Source organism: Rhinatrema bivittatum, chromosome 3 (assembly GCF_901001135.1).
Source record: "Rhinatrema bivittatum chromosome 3, aRhiBiv1.1, whole genome shotgun sequence".
Classification (NCBI taxonomy): domain Eukaryota; kingdom Metazoa; phylum Chordata; class Amphibia; order Gymnophiona; family Rhinatrematidae; genus Rhinatrema; species Rhinatrema bivittatum.
This window is the reverse complement of record NC_042617.1, coordinates 183,595,046-183,613,562: the sequence shown is the minus strand read 5'-3', so window position 1 is coordinate 183,613,562 and position 18,517 is coordinate 183,595,046. Positions and strand designations below refer to the sequence as shown.

Genomic DNA, 18,517 nt, shown 5'->3' with positions numbered 1-18,517 from the left:
GTATATAATCCTACTTGACAACTAAGATCTTCTCAACATGAATTAATAGATACATCATTGCTAAAACACGCTTGTTTAGGAGAGATACGTGAACATTATTTTTCTATTGCTGCTTCAGAATTGTGGAATACTTTGCCTGAAAATATTTGGATAACAAAATGCACCAATGGGCAAATTTTAAAATGCATGCATGTGCAAATATTTATTTATATTATTTTGTATACCGATATTCTGCATAACAATCATAACGGTTTACAGCATCAATATAAATAACATCAAATAAAACCTTGAATTAAAAAAAACATTTAAAATGAAACGATTAAAATATAAAATACAAATGAAATTAAAACAGGAAATATCTACCATAAAATTTCATAAAAGATAGCACGTGCCAAGCGCATTTTCGAAAGGGCCCGGCCATGCGCATATCTCCCAATATGTGCATAAATGCCGGGCTAGCCAAAAGGGGCAGGCCGGGACAGTGGCTATTAGGCCCTGTCCTAGGGAAGTGCATGCTGGCCTCTGAAGGAGCAGATAAGTTAAAAAAAACAAAAAAGAAATAGGCTAGATATGTAGGGGTTAGGGGTCGGGGAGGAGAAGGGAAAAGGTAGGAAGGTTAGGTAGGGGTATAGGGAAGTTTCCCTACCAGTCTGCTCCGTGCACAGATATCATATTTATAAAATGCACATGTTATAAAACTGGGGCATCTTTGAAAATCGACTAACAAATCTTTTAAAGCTGTTAAATTTTTTAAGCAGGCTTTTATCAAGCTTTTATCTAATTTTTATTACAGTTTTGGACCTGGAGGTTATTTTTATTCTTTTTTCCAGCTTTTATGAACATTAGTATTTTATTGGGATTAATACTTTATCAGCGCCACTTCTATAATTTTAGATCAATTACATATATTGATTTATAGTTACAGCCTGTGTGTTGTGTCCAATCCATGTTATTTTAATTAGGTATGTTGAAATTGTAATGTGCCTAGAGCTTTGGCAGTTAGGTGATTGATAAATACAAATAAATAAATATTTTGACAGCCCTCACCACAGCCATTGAGGCCGACACAAATAACAGGAATAAAGTATATGGACACTTCTAATGTACATACTTTGCATTTGCTGATTTATAAGGAGAAAGAAAATGGGTACTTTCTCTTTGAAAGTTTACTTAAGTATGCACACTATAAGATAGAAACATAGAAATGACGGCAGAAGAAGACCAAATGGCCCATCCAGTCTGCCCAGCAAGCATTCGCACTTATTTTTTTCATACTTAGCTGTTACTCTTGGCCCTTATAAGTAACTTTTCGGTTCTATTTCCCTTCCATCCCCGCCATCAATATAGATAGCAGTGCTGGTGCTGCATCTAAGTGAAGTATCTTGCTAATTGTTTAGGGGTAGTAACCGCCGTAATAAGCAAGCTACTCCCACACTTTTTTACCTAGCCTGTGCATTTCAGTCCTTATTGGTTGTTGTCTGAATATAAATCCTCTTTTCGTCATTCCCCCTGCTGTTGAAGCAGTGAGCTGCTCTGGATATGTATTCCAAGTGAAGTATCAGGCTTAATTGATTCTGGGTAGTAACCGCCGTAACAAACAAGCTACTCCCCTGCTTTTTTTATGGATGCATATCCTTTTTTCCACATTTCCTCTTGCTGTTGAAGCATAGAGCAATGTTGGTGTTGCAAGCAAGCAGACTATTTAAAAAATGTACCCCCACAGAAGGCAATTTCAACTGAATTTACCTGGGTAACAGGGATTTACTTGGGTAAAATGGCTTGCCTGATAAGTGCCCTTCTCAGAGTGGCTTATGTATGCTAACAATGGTGCCAATTAGTGCCAAGTTGTGAAGATGAATTTTAGTGATGTGGACATCTGTTCTCTGGGAACTGGACCAATTAATTTCACATAATTCACCACAAATGGTGCATGTTTCTATGTTCTTTTTCTTATGAAATTCCTCTATCCATCTATCAAGCCCCAGCAGCATGCTTCAAGATTCACTGTCCTTGGATGAGCTATCAGAACTCAAGGTGAGCTGGGATGGTACCCTGCAGCTAGCTCACCCCCCTCTGATAGTGTGTTTGCCCTGCTCAGGCTGCTGTATCTTAATTTGCCTAGTAGGAGCCAACTCATATTAGTTGTGGTATTTCTTTCCTGCCTTTGGTTATTATTCTCAGTGTTTCTATAAATGGGCTTTGGAAAATTGTGCATAATTTTACATGCACAAAAAACAAGCATTCTGGGGAGCAGAGTTGGGATAGGAAAATCATTTGTGCTAGTATTTCTAAAAATCAACACTGGGGGTAGATTTTAAAAAGGTGCATGTGGGCATTCATGTGTGCGCGCTACCCGGCGTGTGCACATGTACACCTGATTTTATAACTTGCACGTCCCCGGGCCCGCCCCTGAAACGCCGCGTCACTCGCAGCACGCCCCCCCGACACGCCCCTCCATGCAAGCCCCGGGGCTTGCGCGCGCCGCCGAGCCTATGCAAAATAGGCTCGGTGCGCGCAGGGGGGGTTTGGGATAGGTTTTCGGGAGGTACGCGCGTACCCCTTTGAAAATCTACCCCCTTGTGCGCACTGAGCAACCTGGAAGGGAACTTCCCTTCCCCCTAACCTGACCTTCCCACCCCTTCCCCTAACTATTCCATTCCCTAGCCCTACTCTAACCCCCCCAACATTTTTCTTTTACCTTGTGCGTGCCGGCCGACTGCTGGCGTGCAATCCCAAGCACAGCGGCAAATGGCCGCTATGCCTGGAGCCTCTGACCATGCCCCGCCCATTCCCCGCCCCCTTCTCGCGCCTTTAGTAAAGCTCCGGGACTTACACACGTCCCGGGTCTTTACGCGTGTCACCGGGTCTTTTGAAAATAGGCCTGGCGCGGGTAACCTTTTTCAAATCCGGCCCTATGAGAGTAACTTTAAAACGAGCATGTTAGTGCCCATATATAAGTGTATATGGGTGCGCGGCACTGTACGCTGAAATCTTATATCCTGTGCGCCAAGTACATCCTCATGTTATAAAATAGACCTAGTGTCTGTATTTGAGCACCTAATTTTAAGCAAGAATGTGAACAGCTGGAAATAGTTGGCATTTATGCACAAAAGTGAGTACATTTTAAAACATGTTCAAGTGAAGGAAATGATCAGTTTAACCAGTTCATTCACCAGTTTGTCCAGTCTATATCTAGGTCATCAAGACCCCCCCCCCCCCCCCCCCCCGGTTCTTTGGCCTGTATTCCCCTCCCCTCTCAGTTTATTCAGACCCCTCAAGGACTTCATGAGGGAATAGTTTTATTTGGACTTACACCTGATCAATAGCAGAATTATATTTGCACAGAAATGAACTAGACACGAGCTGCATTCGCCACGCAACGTACGCGCATATCTCTTGGCCCCATCTAAGAATGCCCATGACCCGCCCCCATTCTCCCCCTGTTTTACTTGATGCGAGATATTTGCACGCCGTTTCTTGTGCATGTACACGGCAGGCTTATAAAATTGATCGAGGACATGCATGTGCTAGATGCATTTGCATCTGTGCTTTTTGGTGCGCGCATCACTATTTTAGAATTCAGCTTTAAGCATGTAAATGTAATCATGATTTATAGCAGATGTTAATGTATGCAAGCAAATCTACTCACATACTTCTGAAAATGAACCTTTTAAGGTGAATTTTCAAAGAGCTGTGTGTAAAAATTGGGACATACGCGTGTAAATAGAGTATATACTATTATACATGCAGATTATAAAACACAAAATTGATTTTCGTGTAACCATATACACGCGCATATGGGCACATACGTGCATTTTTCAAAGTTATCCTCTCTGTGAGTAAACCTGCCATAATTTTCACAGCCCTAATTTTCAAAGCAGATTTAAGCACACAAGTCTGCTTTGAAAATTTGGGATAAAATAAATGGTGAATTTTAAGAGTTGTACATGTATAAATGAGCAAAAATACACATTTGTGCAACAAATTTATAAACCTCAAGCATACACACACATGTAATGGTATGCAAATACATTTGCTTATATAAAAATGGAGCCAAGCTGGGGTGGGCCAAGGACATTACCTGGTGGGGCCAATATTTGCACATATAGGGGTAGATTTTAAAAAATATGCACCTACTATATTATAAAGTATATGAGTAGGTTAGAAAATGCTCTTCATGTCCATATCTTACAGGGAAGGAGGGAGAGAGAGAAGCTCTTTATAAGGCTCAGTCTGATACTCCATATATGGATCATTGTAATGGGCTACTTTGACTCGGGGTGAGTTTTCTGGAGGTGGGTTGGGGGGCGGGGGGTGTTACAGACACATTCAGAGGTATCCATTGTAAAATTGACATCATTAAAGAATTTTAGACCTTATAAGCATTGAAAAGGAGTTGATTGTACAATGCACACATTCATCAATGTACACACACCCTTCCCAGCTATTTAAAATTCACATAGCTCCCATGCAGTCCACTTAAACGCAGATGTGGCTGTTTTTGCACATGTAAGAATTTTAAAATCTACCTCGTAAGGTGCTATTTTAAAACTTGTGAACGTGACGCATGTATGGCTGTTACCTGCACATATTTATTCCTAATTATCAGGTGTAAGTCAGAATATAATTCTTTATAGGCAAATACTGACTGGGTGAAGAGTCTGGGTAAACTGAGGGGAGGGCAGGCTGAAAAACCAGAGTGTCTTGACAACCTAGAGATAGACTGGGAAAACTGGTTGACTAATTGGTTTAACTGGCAATTTCCTTCATGTGCACACATTACAAAATGTGATTATTTACATGTGTAAAAGCCGACAAGTGCTAAGGAAGATACACGAGTAAATGATTAAAATTAGGAGCACAAATATGCACATAGCAGATGTCCACCACTTATTCAGATAATCTTTTACTTATCTGGCTAAGTGGCGGAAAAATAAGTCTTAAAAGGTGCTACATAACTGAATAATTAAGATAGCTGGATGTCTTCAAATGCTATTTATCCATCTATCTTCCTTACCCATCTATGTAGCACTTTTTTCTTTTACTTATCCCGCTATCTTATTTACAGGCTGATACAATATGGTGCGCTCGGGTGAGCGCAACGTTTAACACCCGTTTGGAAGCGTGTTTTCGATGCGCTCCTATTACCCGTTATACTTTAAGGAGTAATAGCGTGTAGTAGCCAACCCCCCCCCCCCCCCCCAAAAAAAAATTAATAGCACTCATCACATGCAGATGCATGTTGATGACCCTATTCGTTATTCACCTGAAATACTGAAAGTAAACTATGCAGCCAAGCCTTACATTTTACTATCAGAAATTAACGCCCATCCAAGGGCAGGCATTAACTTAGAAAGCACCGGGAAAAGTGTACAGAAAAGCAGAAAAAAACTGCTTTTCTGTACACGTTTTGACTTAATATCATGGCACCAAAAATACAAAACAAAAATACAAAAAAAAAATCAGCCCGCCGGTTGGCAGGTTCGAAAACGGACGCTCAGTTTTGCCGGCATCTGTTTCCCAAACCCGTGGCTGTCTGCAGGTTCGAAAAAACGATGAAAGTAATATTGAGTGTCAGTTGTTGGACCCACTGACAGCCGCCGCTTCCACTAATAAGAAGGCACTAGGGACGTGTTAGTGTCCCTAGCGCCTCCTTATTAGCGTGCAGCCTCATTTGAAACCAAAATCACGCACCCAGGAGAGGTGCCTGGGCGCGTGTTGGGAGAGCGGACGCTTGACTCGGAGCGCCGGCTCTCCCGCACCTCTTTTTGCATTGGCCTGTTAGCTGGATAAGACTCAAACAGTACTACCTAGCCGGATATTTGTCGCCTCTTAGCCAGATATGTTAAAACTTATGGTGCTATGTTTAAAATATATGCCTCATGTCTTCTGATATGTGAACATGTTCTTCAGTGGATTTACGTGTGTGTTCACGATATAAAATACATAGGCACGCTTGCGTATATTTTCAAGTTATTCTCTAAAGGGTAGATTTTAAAACGTGCACATGCGCGTCCATGTGTGTGCGCGCGTCCGGCGTGGGTACATGGATGCAATAGGGTCATCAACGTGCATCTGCAATATAGGAGCGGACTGGGAGGGAACTTTCCTACCCGCTACTCTAACCTCCCTTCCCCTTCCCATTTCCTCCCCACCCTCTAAATTGCCTTTTTTTTTTTGTTTAACATTTATTGTACAAGTTAGTTCAGGGCCTGACCTGAAGTAACTTGTGCGCGGCGGCAGCCAGCTGGCATTCGAGGCTCCGGGACGGTGATGAATGGCGCTGTCCCGGCCCGCTCATTTGGTAGGGCCCGGCACTAATGCGCGTATCGCCACTTACACGTGCGGCCGGGCCCTTTTTTAAAAGCGCGCAGTACGTGCAGGGCCCAGCCACATGCATAAATGCAATTTCTACGCACGTGGCCGATTTAAAATCCGGCCATAAATATTTACCAGGCCCACTGTGGCTCAAATTCCCTCATACCAAGCAGCTCTTTCACTTTGTATCATTTAGCACAGTGGATTTCTTCAAGTAGAGTGAATGACATGGTGTTTTTGGTCATTGTGCATATTACTGCTCTGGCTATATTAATGTGGCAAAAATGTAACATGCAATCGGTAAAACATATTTATTTAACTATAAACCAAAATAAGCTGCAAATCTGATCCTGCATTAAATAATATAGAACAATAAAGAATAAAATCAGAAGCCTATAGGTAATCTTCTGGTATCATAGCTCATGCATACAGGAGCGGATTGGCCTATCGGGGCTTCAGGTATGCCCCAGTAGCCTGGTCAGGCCAGTCACGTGGTTGTGGGACTAACTTGTGCGGTCTTCCTGCAGTCAGGGCATCATTAGCAATGGGTACATTTCTCGAGTCTCAGCCTATCTATTTTTAAGTCCCAGTTTTGCCCCCAACAATTCCTCTGAGGGAATCTTTTGCTCTGCTGGGTCCCTCCTTCCTGTGGACCAAAGAGAAGGCTGCTACGGCTGCCGGGCCTGTGCAGCAGTTGAATTGTCTGGGTCTGGTGGCCGAAAAGAGAAGGCTATTGTCTGCCTGGCCCCCAATGCCAAAAAGAGAAGACTGCTGTCAGACGGGCCACGCAGCCGGGCTGCACGACTTAAGGTAAAGAGGCAACTGTCGGCTGGGCTGCGTGGCTGAAGAGAAGAGGATGCTGTCGGCTGGGCTACTCATAGGAAAAGAAGAAGCCGCTGTTAGCCGGGCTGCGCAGCTGAAGAGAAGAAGCCACTCATTCGGGCCGCACGGAGGAAAAGAAGCTGCTGTCAGCTTATGACAACACTTGGGATCAGAGGCTTATTATTCTTTAAAGCAAACAGTTAAACAATAGTAATTTATTGATAAAAGATGTCAAGATAGAAAAGAGAAACAGATCATTAGATATGCAGATGCATTGTTACAGTTCGTAATAGGGATGAGCACAGAAAAAAAAACTGATTTGTTATTTATTTATTTATTTTTTATTCAGTTACCATTTTTATGCATTTCATTTGCTCCGGTTCCCAAATCAATTCTTTTACCCTTAGATTAATCATTCTGCTGCATTTATAGCAGAATGATAAGGCATAAAAAAAAAGGGGCGGGGAGGCGATAGTGGGCAGACAGCCGCATGGAGGCGGTGCAGTTTCACCCTCCACGGTGTGGCTATGCCGCACACTATCACCCCCATAGCACCATGGGAAAAGGTGTAGTTATTTCCCTCGGTGCTGCTGGCAATAATGTGAAAAATGTTATTGCCCACAGCGCTGCCTGGGAGATAAGTCTGCCCAAACCTCACCCACCCTCCTCCCCTTCCCCTAATTAGAATAATACCGCTGTGATGTGGCCGGTACCGCACGCGATACCGGCACATTGCAGAATAAAGAATGACCCTGTTAGTTTTTCATTTCATTCATTTCCATTAAAATCAATGGGGAAAGCTATGGTTCCTGGGTATAATATTCAAAGATATTCAGTTATCTAAGTTATCCACATATAACTTATCTGGATAACTTAGAAGGGATATTTGGCAGAGGCTTCTTCTTTTCCTCTACATGGCCCGGCTGACAGGGGCCTCTTCTCTTTTCAAGAGAGAGAGAACGTATGTGTAAATGTGTGTGTGTGTTGGAGAATATGGGTATGTGAGAGAGAGGGAGGAGAAAGTTGTACCACTCTCTCCCCAAACTAATCCATGACAATCTCAGCATGACTTGAAATCAAAAGTTGCCATGTATGGAGAGAGCAGGGGATTTTTTAAAATCCTTATTAGTTTTAATAATTGGGTGTTATTTGATGTCTTCTGTTTTTAAATATTTTATTTATTTATTGGTTCATATTCTGCTTTTAATGGTATTTGGGAATAATTTTAAAAAATTAATTATTGGGTATTATTTTCATCAACTGTTTTGAAATATTTATTCTTTTTTAAATTATGGTTTTACTATTATGATTGATGGTTTATATATCTTGATTTTATTGTTTGATGTTTAATGAGGAATAGTAATGTTTCTGTTTTTACATTGTTGCACTGTATACAGAGTGTCTTGTTATGATTTCCAATTCAGTTTTTGGCTGCATGTTTATAGTTATATTTTGTCTCTTTATTCTATATTTGGTGAGGGCCTGTCTGTGTTCTGTATTTGTGATTGAGGTGAGGTATTTTGCTAACATGTAGTTTCTGTGGAGGGATCTATAACATCTTGGCTTGTTCTGTTTTCCTAATATCAGGTGTATTGGTGTTTTAGGGTCTGGTATAATATTTGAAGTATTGCCTTTTCTTAGGTAGGGTTGTTACTGTTTGAGTTCTGGCAATTAGTGCTCTTTTCATATGGGAGGTTTACCATATTGTAATTAAGTTTACTTAAAGCTTTCTGAGGGCCGACATAGCTGAGAATAGTTTCAATACCATATGACTGCAGGGGTCTTTTTGGCAGAGTTTTCCGGTTGGTACTACAGCAGTGCATGTAAAGAAGTGAATATTATTTTTCATGTAAAATCTGTTATCATAAATGCATATTTTTTAAATTATTTGTGGGAAAGGTGGGATCAGGAGTGTATGCAAGGCTGTAAGTTTCGCCTAGGACACCTAATACCCTTGCACCAGCTCTGGCTGCAATGGTTCTACAAGAGAAAGCAGGATTCCATCTGGAGCTGTGCTACGCTCTTTTACACTACAACAGTTTCCACCCAGGACATTTGTATAACAATCTGCCAATAAGGCAATTCCTACAGCTACATTGTCCTTGTTCCACAGATTCTGAATTTGTGATGCAAGCCTATGATATGTATTAACATTTTCTATAGCATGGATACCCCTATAAAATAGTTCTGAGGGCTTTTAAGAAAGCACATTGGGTTAAATAAGACTTGTTGTTGTCTCCAAAGCCTAAATCTGTTGAACATAAGATGGTATGCATTTTACTTTTCTTTCCCTGCACCTACTTGATCAAATGGACTATTAAAAAATGTTGGCATATGCTTAGTGTACTTTTGATATTTCGAGTGCTGCCAACTTTTATGTTGAACAAGCCTCGAACCTGTGGGATCATTTAGTCCATTCAACATTTTATTCTCAAGGGCCCAATCAGGTAACCTGTATACCTGTAAGTACCTTAGGCCACTTTCTGTGTGGTTCATTTAATATCTGTGAGCTGTCATTTAGTGGTTGTACTCTTCCAGTGCCTGTGAACAAACTCTTTATTTTAAGACATTCATCAATATGCAATAAAAGGGGAGTTGTATATGTGATATAGTGAACGAGTAAATTATCTTACACAGGTAAAACCACACGTACAGTACAAGTTCACATTTAAGAACATTTAAGCTTATTGTAGCTAACATGTTATATAGTCGGAGTCACCTGTTGTTGTACATACTGTGATAACTGATGAGTTTATTATTTATTGTCTGTGCCATAGTTATAAAAAAAAAAAAAAAAGTAAGCTGCATCTGCTGTTGGCATATAAAAGCATCCCTTGTTTTGCATGGATCAATCTTTCTTATACAGTGCAGGATCTCAGATTTGCAGTGTTAGCACATCCCACTCCAAACTGGAGATTTCAACAAACAGTTAACACAACTTCAACAATGTTTCATCTTTAATTGGGACACTGTTCCCCCTAAGAGGCTCAATAAAGAAATCGAATGGACTGTATTCTATGCTGAATTGTTATGTTTGGCGGTCTGCGGGCTGCCCCCATGAACCACTACACTCATCCTCCTGACTGGGCCTCTGCTGACTCCTGACGTGGCCAAGTCCCTCCTGCCCTCTTCGCAGTGAAGTACTGCACTCCGACACGGTGACACACCACCAGGGATACACACGGCAGATGCCACCAACTGTGACAGACCACGCTCCCCTTTAGGAGTGTGTGTAACCAACGTTGCTGGATTTAAAGGGCCCACGGTGAGAAAAGCCCTGCAGCACCCTTGGATGACATCACATGCTTAGGCCTATAAAAGGCACTTACTGGCATTTTTTCACTGCCTCAGCAACAGGTCCCATTACTCCTGAGTAGAGCATGAGCTACCAGTGTTCCTGTCTTCAGTCTTCATCCAGCTTGTCTTCAGCCTTGCACTTGCCTGTTCTTCTCCTCACCTTCCTGCCCTGCCTATCCATCCTTTTCTTCTCCCTCGATGGATATTTGGTGTTGATCGCGGTTCAGACCTCAGATACCACTGAGCACTGCCTGCCTCTGACCATTGCCTGGACCTCAGATACTACTGACCGCTGCCTGCCTCATATAATTGACTAGACCTGGCACATGCCTGATTGCCACTCATCTACGATCCAAGCTAACTATGGACCTTTGCTTCAGCCTCCAGCAGAGAACCCACCTAAGTCCTGCTGGCCCTGGCACCCAAAGGCTCAACCCGAGGGGAACGAGGGCTGGTATAGGTGAAGGTTCTGATGGGTCTCTGCCTCACCTGAATTCGCCTGCCGATGGTGGGAACCTGCAGGGCTCCTCCCTGCAGGTAGAACCAATCCTGCCTCGGTCTAAGGGTCCACAGACAACATGAATAATTGGTTTGCATTTAGAAATTGCATTTTATATGCAAACAGGCTTTGCATTCATAGATTTTTCATTATACTCATTTTAACTTGACATTGATGCTGTGATTGGTTGACTGTCATTCAAGTGTGACAGACACTTCGTTTCCATCCGTAACCATCTTTCCTTTGGTTTTACACTAAGGGATTGTTTTCATCTTTTGGAGACCATCCCTAAGGTATACCCACCAATGGGAGTTGGGATTGGTCCAGCTCAAGCTATACAATCTGGTATCTGAGCATGAGCATATGGTTAGGAGTAGTTCTTTTTGAGAAAGGAAGGAGAGTAGCTGCTGAAGAATCCAAATAGGCTCCCTGCCTGCTATTTTGGGGTTTCTATGATGTTTTGGTCCTACCAATGCCCTCCCGATTCTGAAGGAGTCGTGACTCATGCCATAAGAGCTTGAAGAGTGGATTTTTGTTTTGAAGAGCGTGGGTTCTGTATTTGACCTGCTCCCATTCTGATAGGACTTTTAACCCCTACCTTAGGGAGTAGGCTGTGTATCTGTGCTCTGCACCTAGCTAAAGCAGAGTTGTAGCTGCTTGGGTATTGCTTGTCCCTGTATACCGTGAAAGTAGGGTTAGCAGTGTCCCATAAGTAAGAACTGATTTTGGAGAGCAGTTTTTAGGGTTTTGCCTGTGAGCAGGAGGGAGATTTTCCCTACTATCATCTCCCTGGTCTTGGAGAATATTTTTTGTTTTCTTCTTTCCCACCACTGGGAAAGGATTCTAGACACTGGCTCAAAGGTTGAGAAAAGAGAGAGTTTTCATTATCCTTTGTATTTTGATGTTTTTTGCTATTATTGAACTGGACCTTATATTAAGTTACAGTACATTTATTTGGAACACCACTCTGAGCCTCCATCTGTTTTTCCAATGTGAGATCCAGCTTTCTGAGAGCGACCTCTGTAAGTACTGTGAGAGGTGAAAGACTGAAAATGGGTTCCCTGACACCCCACACACCAGAGGTTAAGCCTCTCCCCCCCCCCCCCCCCCCCCCCAAATCGAGAGAATCCATGTCCTGGGGTTTGAAAGGTCTTGTGCAAGAGAACAGGACTGAGTGTGTCCCCTATACCAATTCAGCCCTAACACTGAAGAAGGGGGCACACAAACGTTTTTGTTATCAGTTGTCAAAGAGATGACTGGGTTTGCATTCCTTTAAAACAAACTATGGAATTGCACCAGATGCCTTTGCCATTAATGCTAATGGCCATGTTTGAATGAAATACTTATGAACCAAATCTTGTGTAACTTGTTATATTCCTTTTGATATCCTTTAAGAAGAAATTATATTTCAACACCAAATACGCTCTCTCCACAGTCTCTTCTTTAGGCCACTGAAGCAGATGTGGAATTATTGAAACACTGTTGGTGTCAAGCATATACAGCTAAGTGTTAAAAACATTTTTGCTGAAATGACTTAACAGTGGTTTTATTGGCATCAATATAAACTTTTAAAACTAATGGTGGGAATACCTAATAGACACCGAATGTGACACTGGCATATGATTACACCACAAACTCGCTTTAGCCATGATTATGCAAGAGCTATGATACCAGAAAATTACCTACAGGCTTCTCATCCCATTCTTTGTTGATCAAAACATTTATTTACCAAAATGTATAATCCATACTATTTACAAGCCTAGGCAGGTAACATTCATAATAAAATCAGACTTTGACAGACTTTGACAGAAATATGCATCAGTTATTAAGCACGTGGTCATTGTGTCAGCTCAATGCGCTTGGCCAAACAGCCTACAGTTCATGATGTAACATCTTAATAAGGAACTTTCATCATACTCCCAGGCCAAAAATTATAGGAAATTCAGTCAATATGAACTATGTCAAATGCTTGTGTGAATAATAAAGCCTTTAACTGTTTCCAGATTGTCTGAGTTCATAATTCTAAATTATTACATAGCCTATTGTTTTACTATGCATGTAAACATTTTTAGCATGAGTTTTGTTGCATAGGCCATTATGTATTTCTAAACAGGCAAGAAACAATGGTTTTGTTTATTTTGCCAAAGAAATTACAACCCCTTCCCCCTAAAAAACCCTCTCAGTATAAAAAAGGGATTTGTTTTCAAACATGTCATTTTTTGCTTCATGTGAACATTTTCCGATCTCTGTGTTCAGATGCATGTTATCCTGAACTAGAAAGGATTAAGACATAATGGGCAATAAGAAGAGTGTGCGACTGTGGTGCATAATTAATAATTTAGTAATAGACAATATATACCCTACTTAGTTACTGCATCTATAAGTCCTGAAGACACTCATTTTAACTTTTTAATCGTTAGCACAGAATGGGAAAATCCTTTTGAAAACAAGGTTAACATTTTATTTTTAAGACAGACATGTGCCTATCTCTCTTTTTTTTTTAAATTAAGAATCACTATTAAATAAATATTTCCTTTGATAAGGGAAACAACTGGAATTGTGACAGTTAAGCCATAAACAATGCACATTTCATTTGGAGAGCAGAAAATGCAATTGTCTCATTTTAAAATTGCAATACATAATGAAATTAAAACCAATATGTTTATCATTAGTTTATTTGTTAATTGTTCTTAATTGGTTCTTAATTTATTCTTAATTGATATTTTTTATGTACACCTGAATTCTTATTGACTGTAAAGCTTGTTGCTGATTTATTATTTATTGTAAACCGAGGTGATGTTATTAACGTGCCGCGGTATATAAAAAAATCACGAAATAAATAAATAAAATAAATAAATTAGAGATGTCTGTGCCATTGTTCTATACATGGGAGACAAGGACAACACAGCACGCTGACTGACCTGAGCATCTTCAAAAGTATATCTTCCAGCATCTTTCACATTCTGTGTAGTTTTGTCATAGCTTTTTGAATCTAAATTGATGGCACTGGGGGCCCCTGGAGCAAGAAATTCTTGCCAGATTTCTTGGACACGGCTAGGAACATCACGGATAGGCCTCTTCTTCAAGTCTTCCACTGCCATCCAGAACCTATGGAAAATAACAGAAAAGTCTGGGCAGATTTATCAAACTTCTGCCTCTCTACAAAAAAGAAATGACCTGGATTTTTCCCCCAATTGGCAACATCCCGATTTTGCTCTATCTGTATTAATAGTGCCCTTACTAGTGCTGAATACTGGCAGCTGACGGTCCGAGTGCAGGAGGTCACTCCCGGACCCCCACTGGACTTTTGGCAAGTCTTGTGGGGGTCAGGAGGGTCCCCCAAGACTTGCCAAAAGCCCCTGGTGGTCCAGCAGGGGTCCGGGAGCGATCTCCTGCACTCGGGCCATTGGCTGCCAGTAACCAAAATGGCGCCGGTAGCCTTTGCCCTTACTATGTCACAGGGGCTACCGATGCCATTGGTCAGCCCCTGTCACATGGTAGGAGCACAAGATGGCGCCGGCCATCCAGTGCTCCTACCATGTGACAGGATCCGGGCAATGGCATGGATACCCTGTCACATGGTAAGGACAAAGGGCCATCGGCGCCATTTTGATTAGTGGCAGCCGACGGCCCGGGAGCCCGAGGTTGGCCCGGAGTGGGAGATCGCTCCCCGGATCCCCACTGGACCACCAGGTACCTGTAAAAAGGTTTTTTGGGGGGGGGGAAGCTAAGGGGTTACTTTTAAAGGGTCGGGGTGGGTTTAGGGGTTATTTTTGTGTGCCGTTTTTCCCGCCATCCCCGAAAATGATAAGGGAACCCCCACGATCAATATCGTGGGGTTTTCCTATCGTTTTGGGGGAGCCCCCGATTTCTGACGATTTTGAAAATATTGACGATATTTTCAATCGTCCGAAGCCCGATTCACATCACTAATAATTATCCTTTTGATGCAGAATTTACAATCTGCCACACATTCATTATCCTTGAAGCTTCTCAACCTATTATTTCATAGGGTGTACATTCGTTTGCAACATATTGGCAATCCGCAACATATAGGGCCATATTCGTTGCGTCCCGAAACGTATCACGATTTCCCACAAATACAATGAATCTTCACCAAATTATTCGGCCATCTAAAGAAGCAAATTTAAACAAAACCCCACCCTCCTGAGCCCCCAGACTTGCCAAAAGTCCCTGGTGGTCCACGGGGGTCCGGGAGTGATCTCCTGCACTCGGGCCGTTGGCTGCCAGAAATCAAAATGGCGTCGATAGCCTTCGCCCTTACTATGTCACAGGGGCTACCGGTGCCATCGGTCGGCCCCTGTCACATGGTAGGAGCACAAGATGGTGCCGGCCATCCATTGCTCCTTCCATGTGACAGGGGCCGACCGATGGCACCGGTAGCCCCTGTGACATAGTAAGGGCAAAGGCTATCGGCACCATTTTGATTACTGGCAGCCGACGGCGTGAGGGCAGTAGATGGCTCCCGGATCCCTGCTGGACCACCAGGGACTTTTGGCAAGTCTGTTACCAGGTTGTGAAAATTAAATAGCCCGTGGAAAAAGCAACTTAATGACGTCAAAACTACGTCGTTGGCATAGCAACCGTGTCAACTAAAAATGGAAAAAGATGAATCTATTGTTCAGGAAACACTTGTAATTCTAACGCGGCATTGAGACCGCTAGGTTGCACTGTGTTTAATAAATGTATCCAACGCTGTTCTTCTTGTAATAGGTAACAGCAGTCTCTGTCCCGCTTCTGAGAACCACCGTGAGACTTGGCGTACAGAAGAAAGAGGTTGGCTCGTCTACAACACTTAGCTAAGTATTTTTTCTAATTACCCGTCTAATTTCGGCTTCACTATGTTTGTTCCTTACAGTAATCTACCCCTGACGAAGCTGCAGCCCAGCAGCGAAACACCGGCCGCTGTCGGGTTGATCAACATTGTACATTCGGGGCATATGCATTTAAAGTTGATCACAGGCCGGTCGAGCCGTGATGTACAAATTTATGAAGCAATACTTGTAAAGTTTTGTAGCTCACTTGACTGTACATTCGGGGACAGACAACAATCTGTTCAGATTGCCACAGGCGTCCGAGCCATGACATTCGGACTATAAGACAGGCGTTCGAGCTGTGTCATTTGGATTATAAGTTCGATTGCCTCATTGGACGGATTCACAAAGACCTTTCATTCGGTTCTCTTCTAGACACGACAGGCGATTCAGCCGTTTATCATACATCAGTACTCCAGCCGCAAGCAGCCGCAAATGATGTGCAGACCAAACGGTTCAACTCCATTGGATTGAACACGTTGACTGGCTTGCCGTTGCGGTATCTTTATAAAAAAAAATTTTCATCATTGATTTGCTTATATATAACAACAGTGTTTCACTGTGTTTTTTCAGACATTTTTTGAGCCACGTAGAGTAAGATAAACAGGGGTGCCTTTTGCTCAGTCATTTTGATTTATAGGACCCAATTAGCGCTCTTTTCCCCTTTTTTGTCTAAATAATATAATAACACTTAATTCACTGTGGAGGTAATTTTCAAAGGAGTTAAGTGTATATAAGTAGTTTGTACATTACTTGTGTACATGCTATATAAGTAGTTTGTACTTGTGTACATGCCATTTTATAAACATTAAAAGTCCATGTATATTTTCAGTTTCATGTGCACATTTTCCTGTGCAAAAAAAGGGGCAGTCTAGGAGTGTTCCTGGGTAGGGCTAAAAGATATGCACATAAGTTGCTATTTTATTATAGGTTTATACAAATACATTAGGCAATCTATTTGCACAATTTTATGCCTGCTAATTATCAAGTGGAATTCATAGATTAATCTGTTGTCTGCTATTGTTAGGTGGGAGGTCTGGGTGAACCAGAAGTTCAGGGTTAAGTACTAGGAGGGTCTCAATGAACTAGAGACATACTAAGTGAACTTGTGGAGGTATTGGTGATTTCAGGTATGTGTGCATAATTTAAAATATACCTACTTCCATGCATAAATTAAGGTTTTATGCAAACAAGTTATATTTTTTCCTCCATACAATATATGTGCCTATGTTTATAAAATAGGTAGAAAAAGTACATGCTTTCAATGTATTGCTGATATTAGTGTGTGGAGAAAATCCACGCGCATGTTGGGGGGTGGACATACATATATTTTATAATTTGAGAATACCAGATATGTACAGATTACAAAATACTGTAGTAAATCTATGCTCACCCATATACGCACAGAGGCCTTTGAAAGTTATGCTGCCTATAGCAAAAATCTTCTCCTGAACCTTTCAATTAAGGTAAAGAAATAATTTGTTCTCTTTCTTCTTCAGATGTGGTTGTTACTATATCTGTACTGTACAGAGCAGTCTCGAGATTTCCTAATTCACAGACAGAGTTGAATTCTCACATATACCCAGTGAGATACCGCACCAAGTATTTACACCATAGCTTTTAAAATGCTTAAGAAAGGATGTGGTGACAAAGTGTCCCCTTTCCTTTTTCCCACAATTGAAAGTAGCAGTAGCCAGCATTATTATCCACTGTACAAGATACCCACTGGGAGAAAAACATCTTCTTATTAAGAGAAAAGCATTACCAGTAAAACTAGCTTACTTTTTTCTCTGAATCTTTAACTCCTCACTTTCTGCTGCTACATCTCACTTCAATCCTGATGATCTTTCCATTGGCACAACTGGCTCTGACTCCAAACGTCTTCGGCAATGCATCTCACAGTGATTTAACTCTTCCAGTGAGACATCTGTTTTCTCTCTAGGTCTTGCTTTCTCTTCTTTTGATGACTCTACACCTTTGACCACTCTTCTGACCTCCATTGTTCAATTCTTTTTCTATTCCTTTATTCCTTTTGTCTCTCATCACCATTCCCTTACCCTTCTTTCTCACCATCTCCACTACTCATTTTCTATCCTCTTTTGCTGTTCCTCTGCTCTTCCAGCGCTTGCTTCTTTTTCATCTCTCCACTTTCTTCTTCCTTGTCATGAAAATTCAAAAGCTTTCAATGACAGTGATTAAGTTGTTGAAATGTTGGGGCTGATTTATCACTATAATGACATATGAGTATCTCTGTCATCTCTCTCGCTTTGCTGATGGATTTATCTAAAATCTGTTTCATGCAAATTGCAGGCCTTAAAGAAAGTAACATGATGTTTGGACAAAAAATAAATAATGAAATAATAAAGTATACCCATTGTTGCTTTTCTCTCAATAAGCAATAGCTTTCAACCAATAAACCTGTCAGAGAGATTTCAGGACTAATCACCTTTTTCAAAATAACAGTGCATTTAGGGGTAGATTTTCAAAAAGCGCGCCTTAGCGTACTTTTGTTGGTGCATCAGGCGCAAACAAAAGTACGCTGGATTTTAGTAGATACGCGCGTAGCCGCTAAAATCCTGGATCGGCGCGCGCAAGGCTGCTGATTTTGTGTAGCCAGCGCGAGCCGCGCAGCCTGCCGCCGTTCCCTCCAAGGCCGCTCCAAGGCCGCTCCAACTCCATTCCCTCCGAGGCCGCTCCGAAATCGGAGCGGCCTCGGAGGGAACTTGCTTTCGCCCTCCCCTCACCT

The 18,517-nt window shown here is 41.8% G+C and overlaps 1 protein-coding gene across 3 annotated transcripts in view; it reads right to left on the bottom strand.

Moving 5' to 3' along the window:
- RGS7 (regulator of G protein signaling 7) overlaps positions 1-18,517 on the bottom strand; it is an 883,903-nt gene that overhangs the window by 34,247 nt on the left and 831,139 nt on the right. For all 3 annotated transcript variants that reach the window (XM_029594021.1, XM_029594023.1, XM_029594022.1), the window contains one exon: positions 13,858-14,044. In XM_029594021.1, the coding sequence (XP_029449881.1) occupies positions 13,858-14,044 (187 nt within the window). The remainder of the gene's footprint in view (positions 1-13,857; positions 14,045-18,517) is intronic.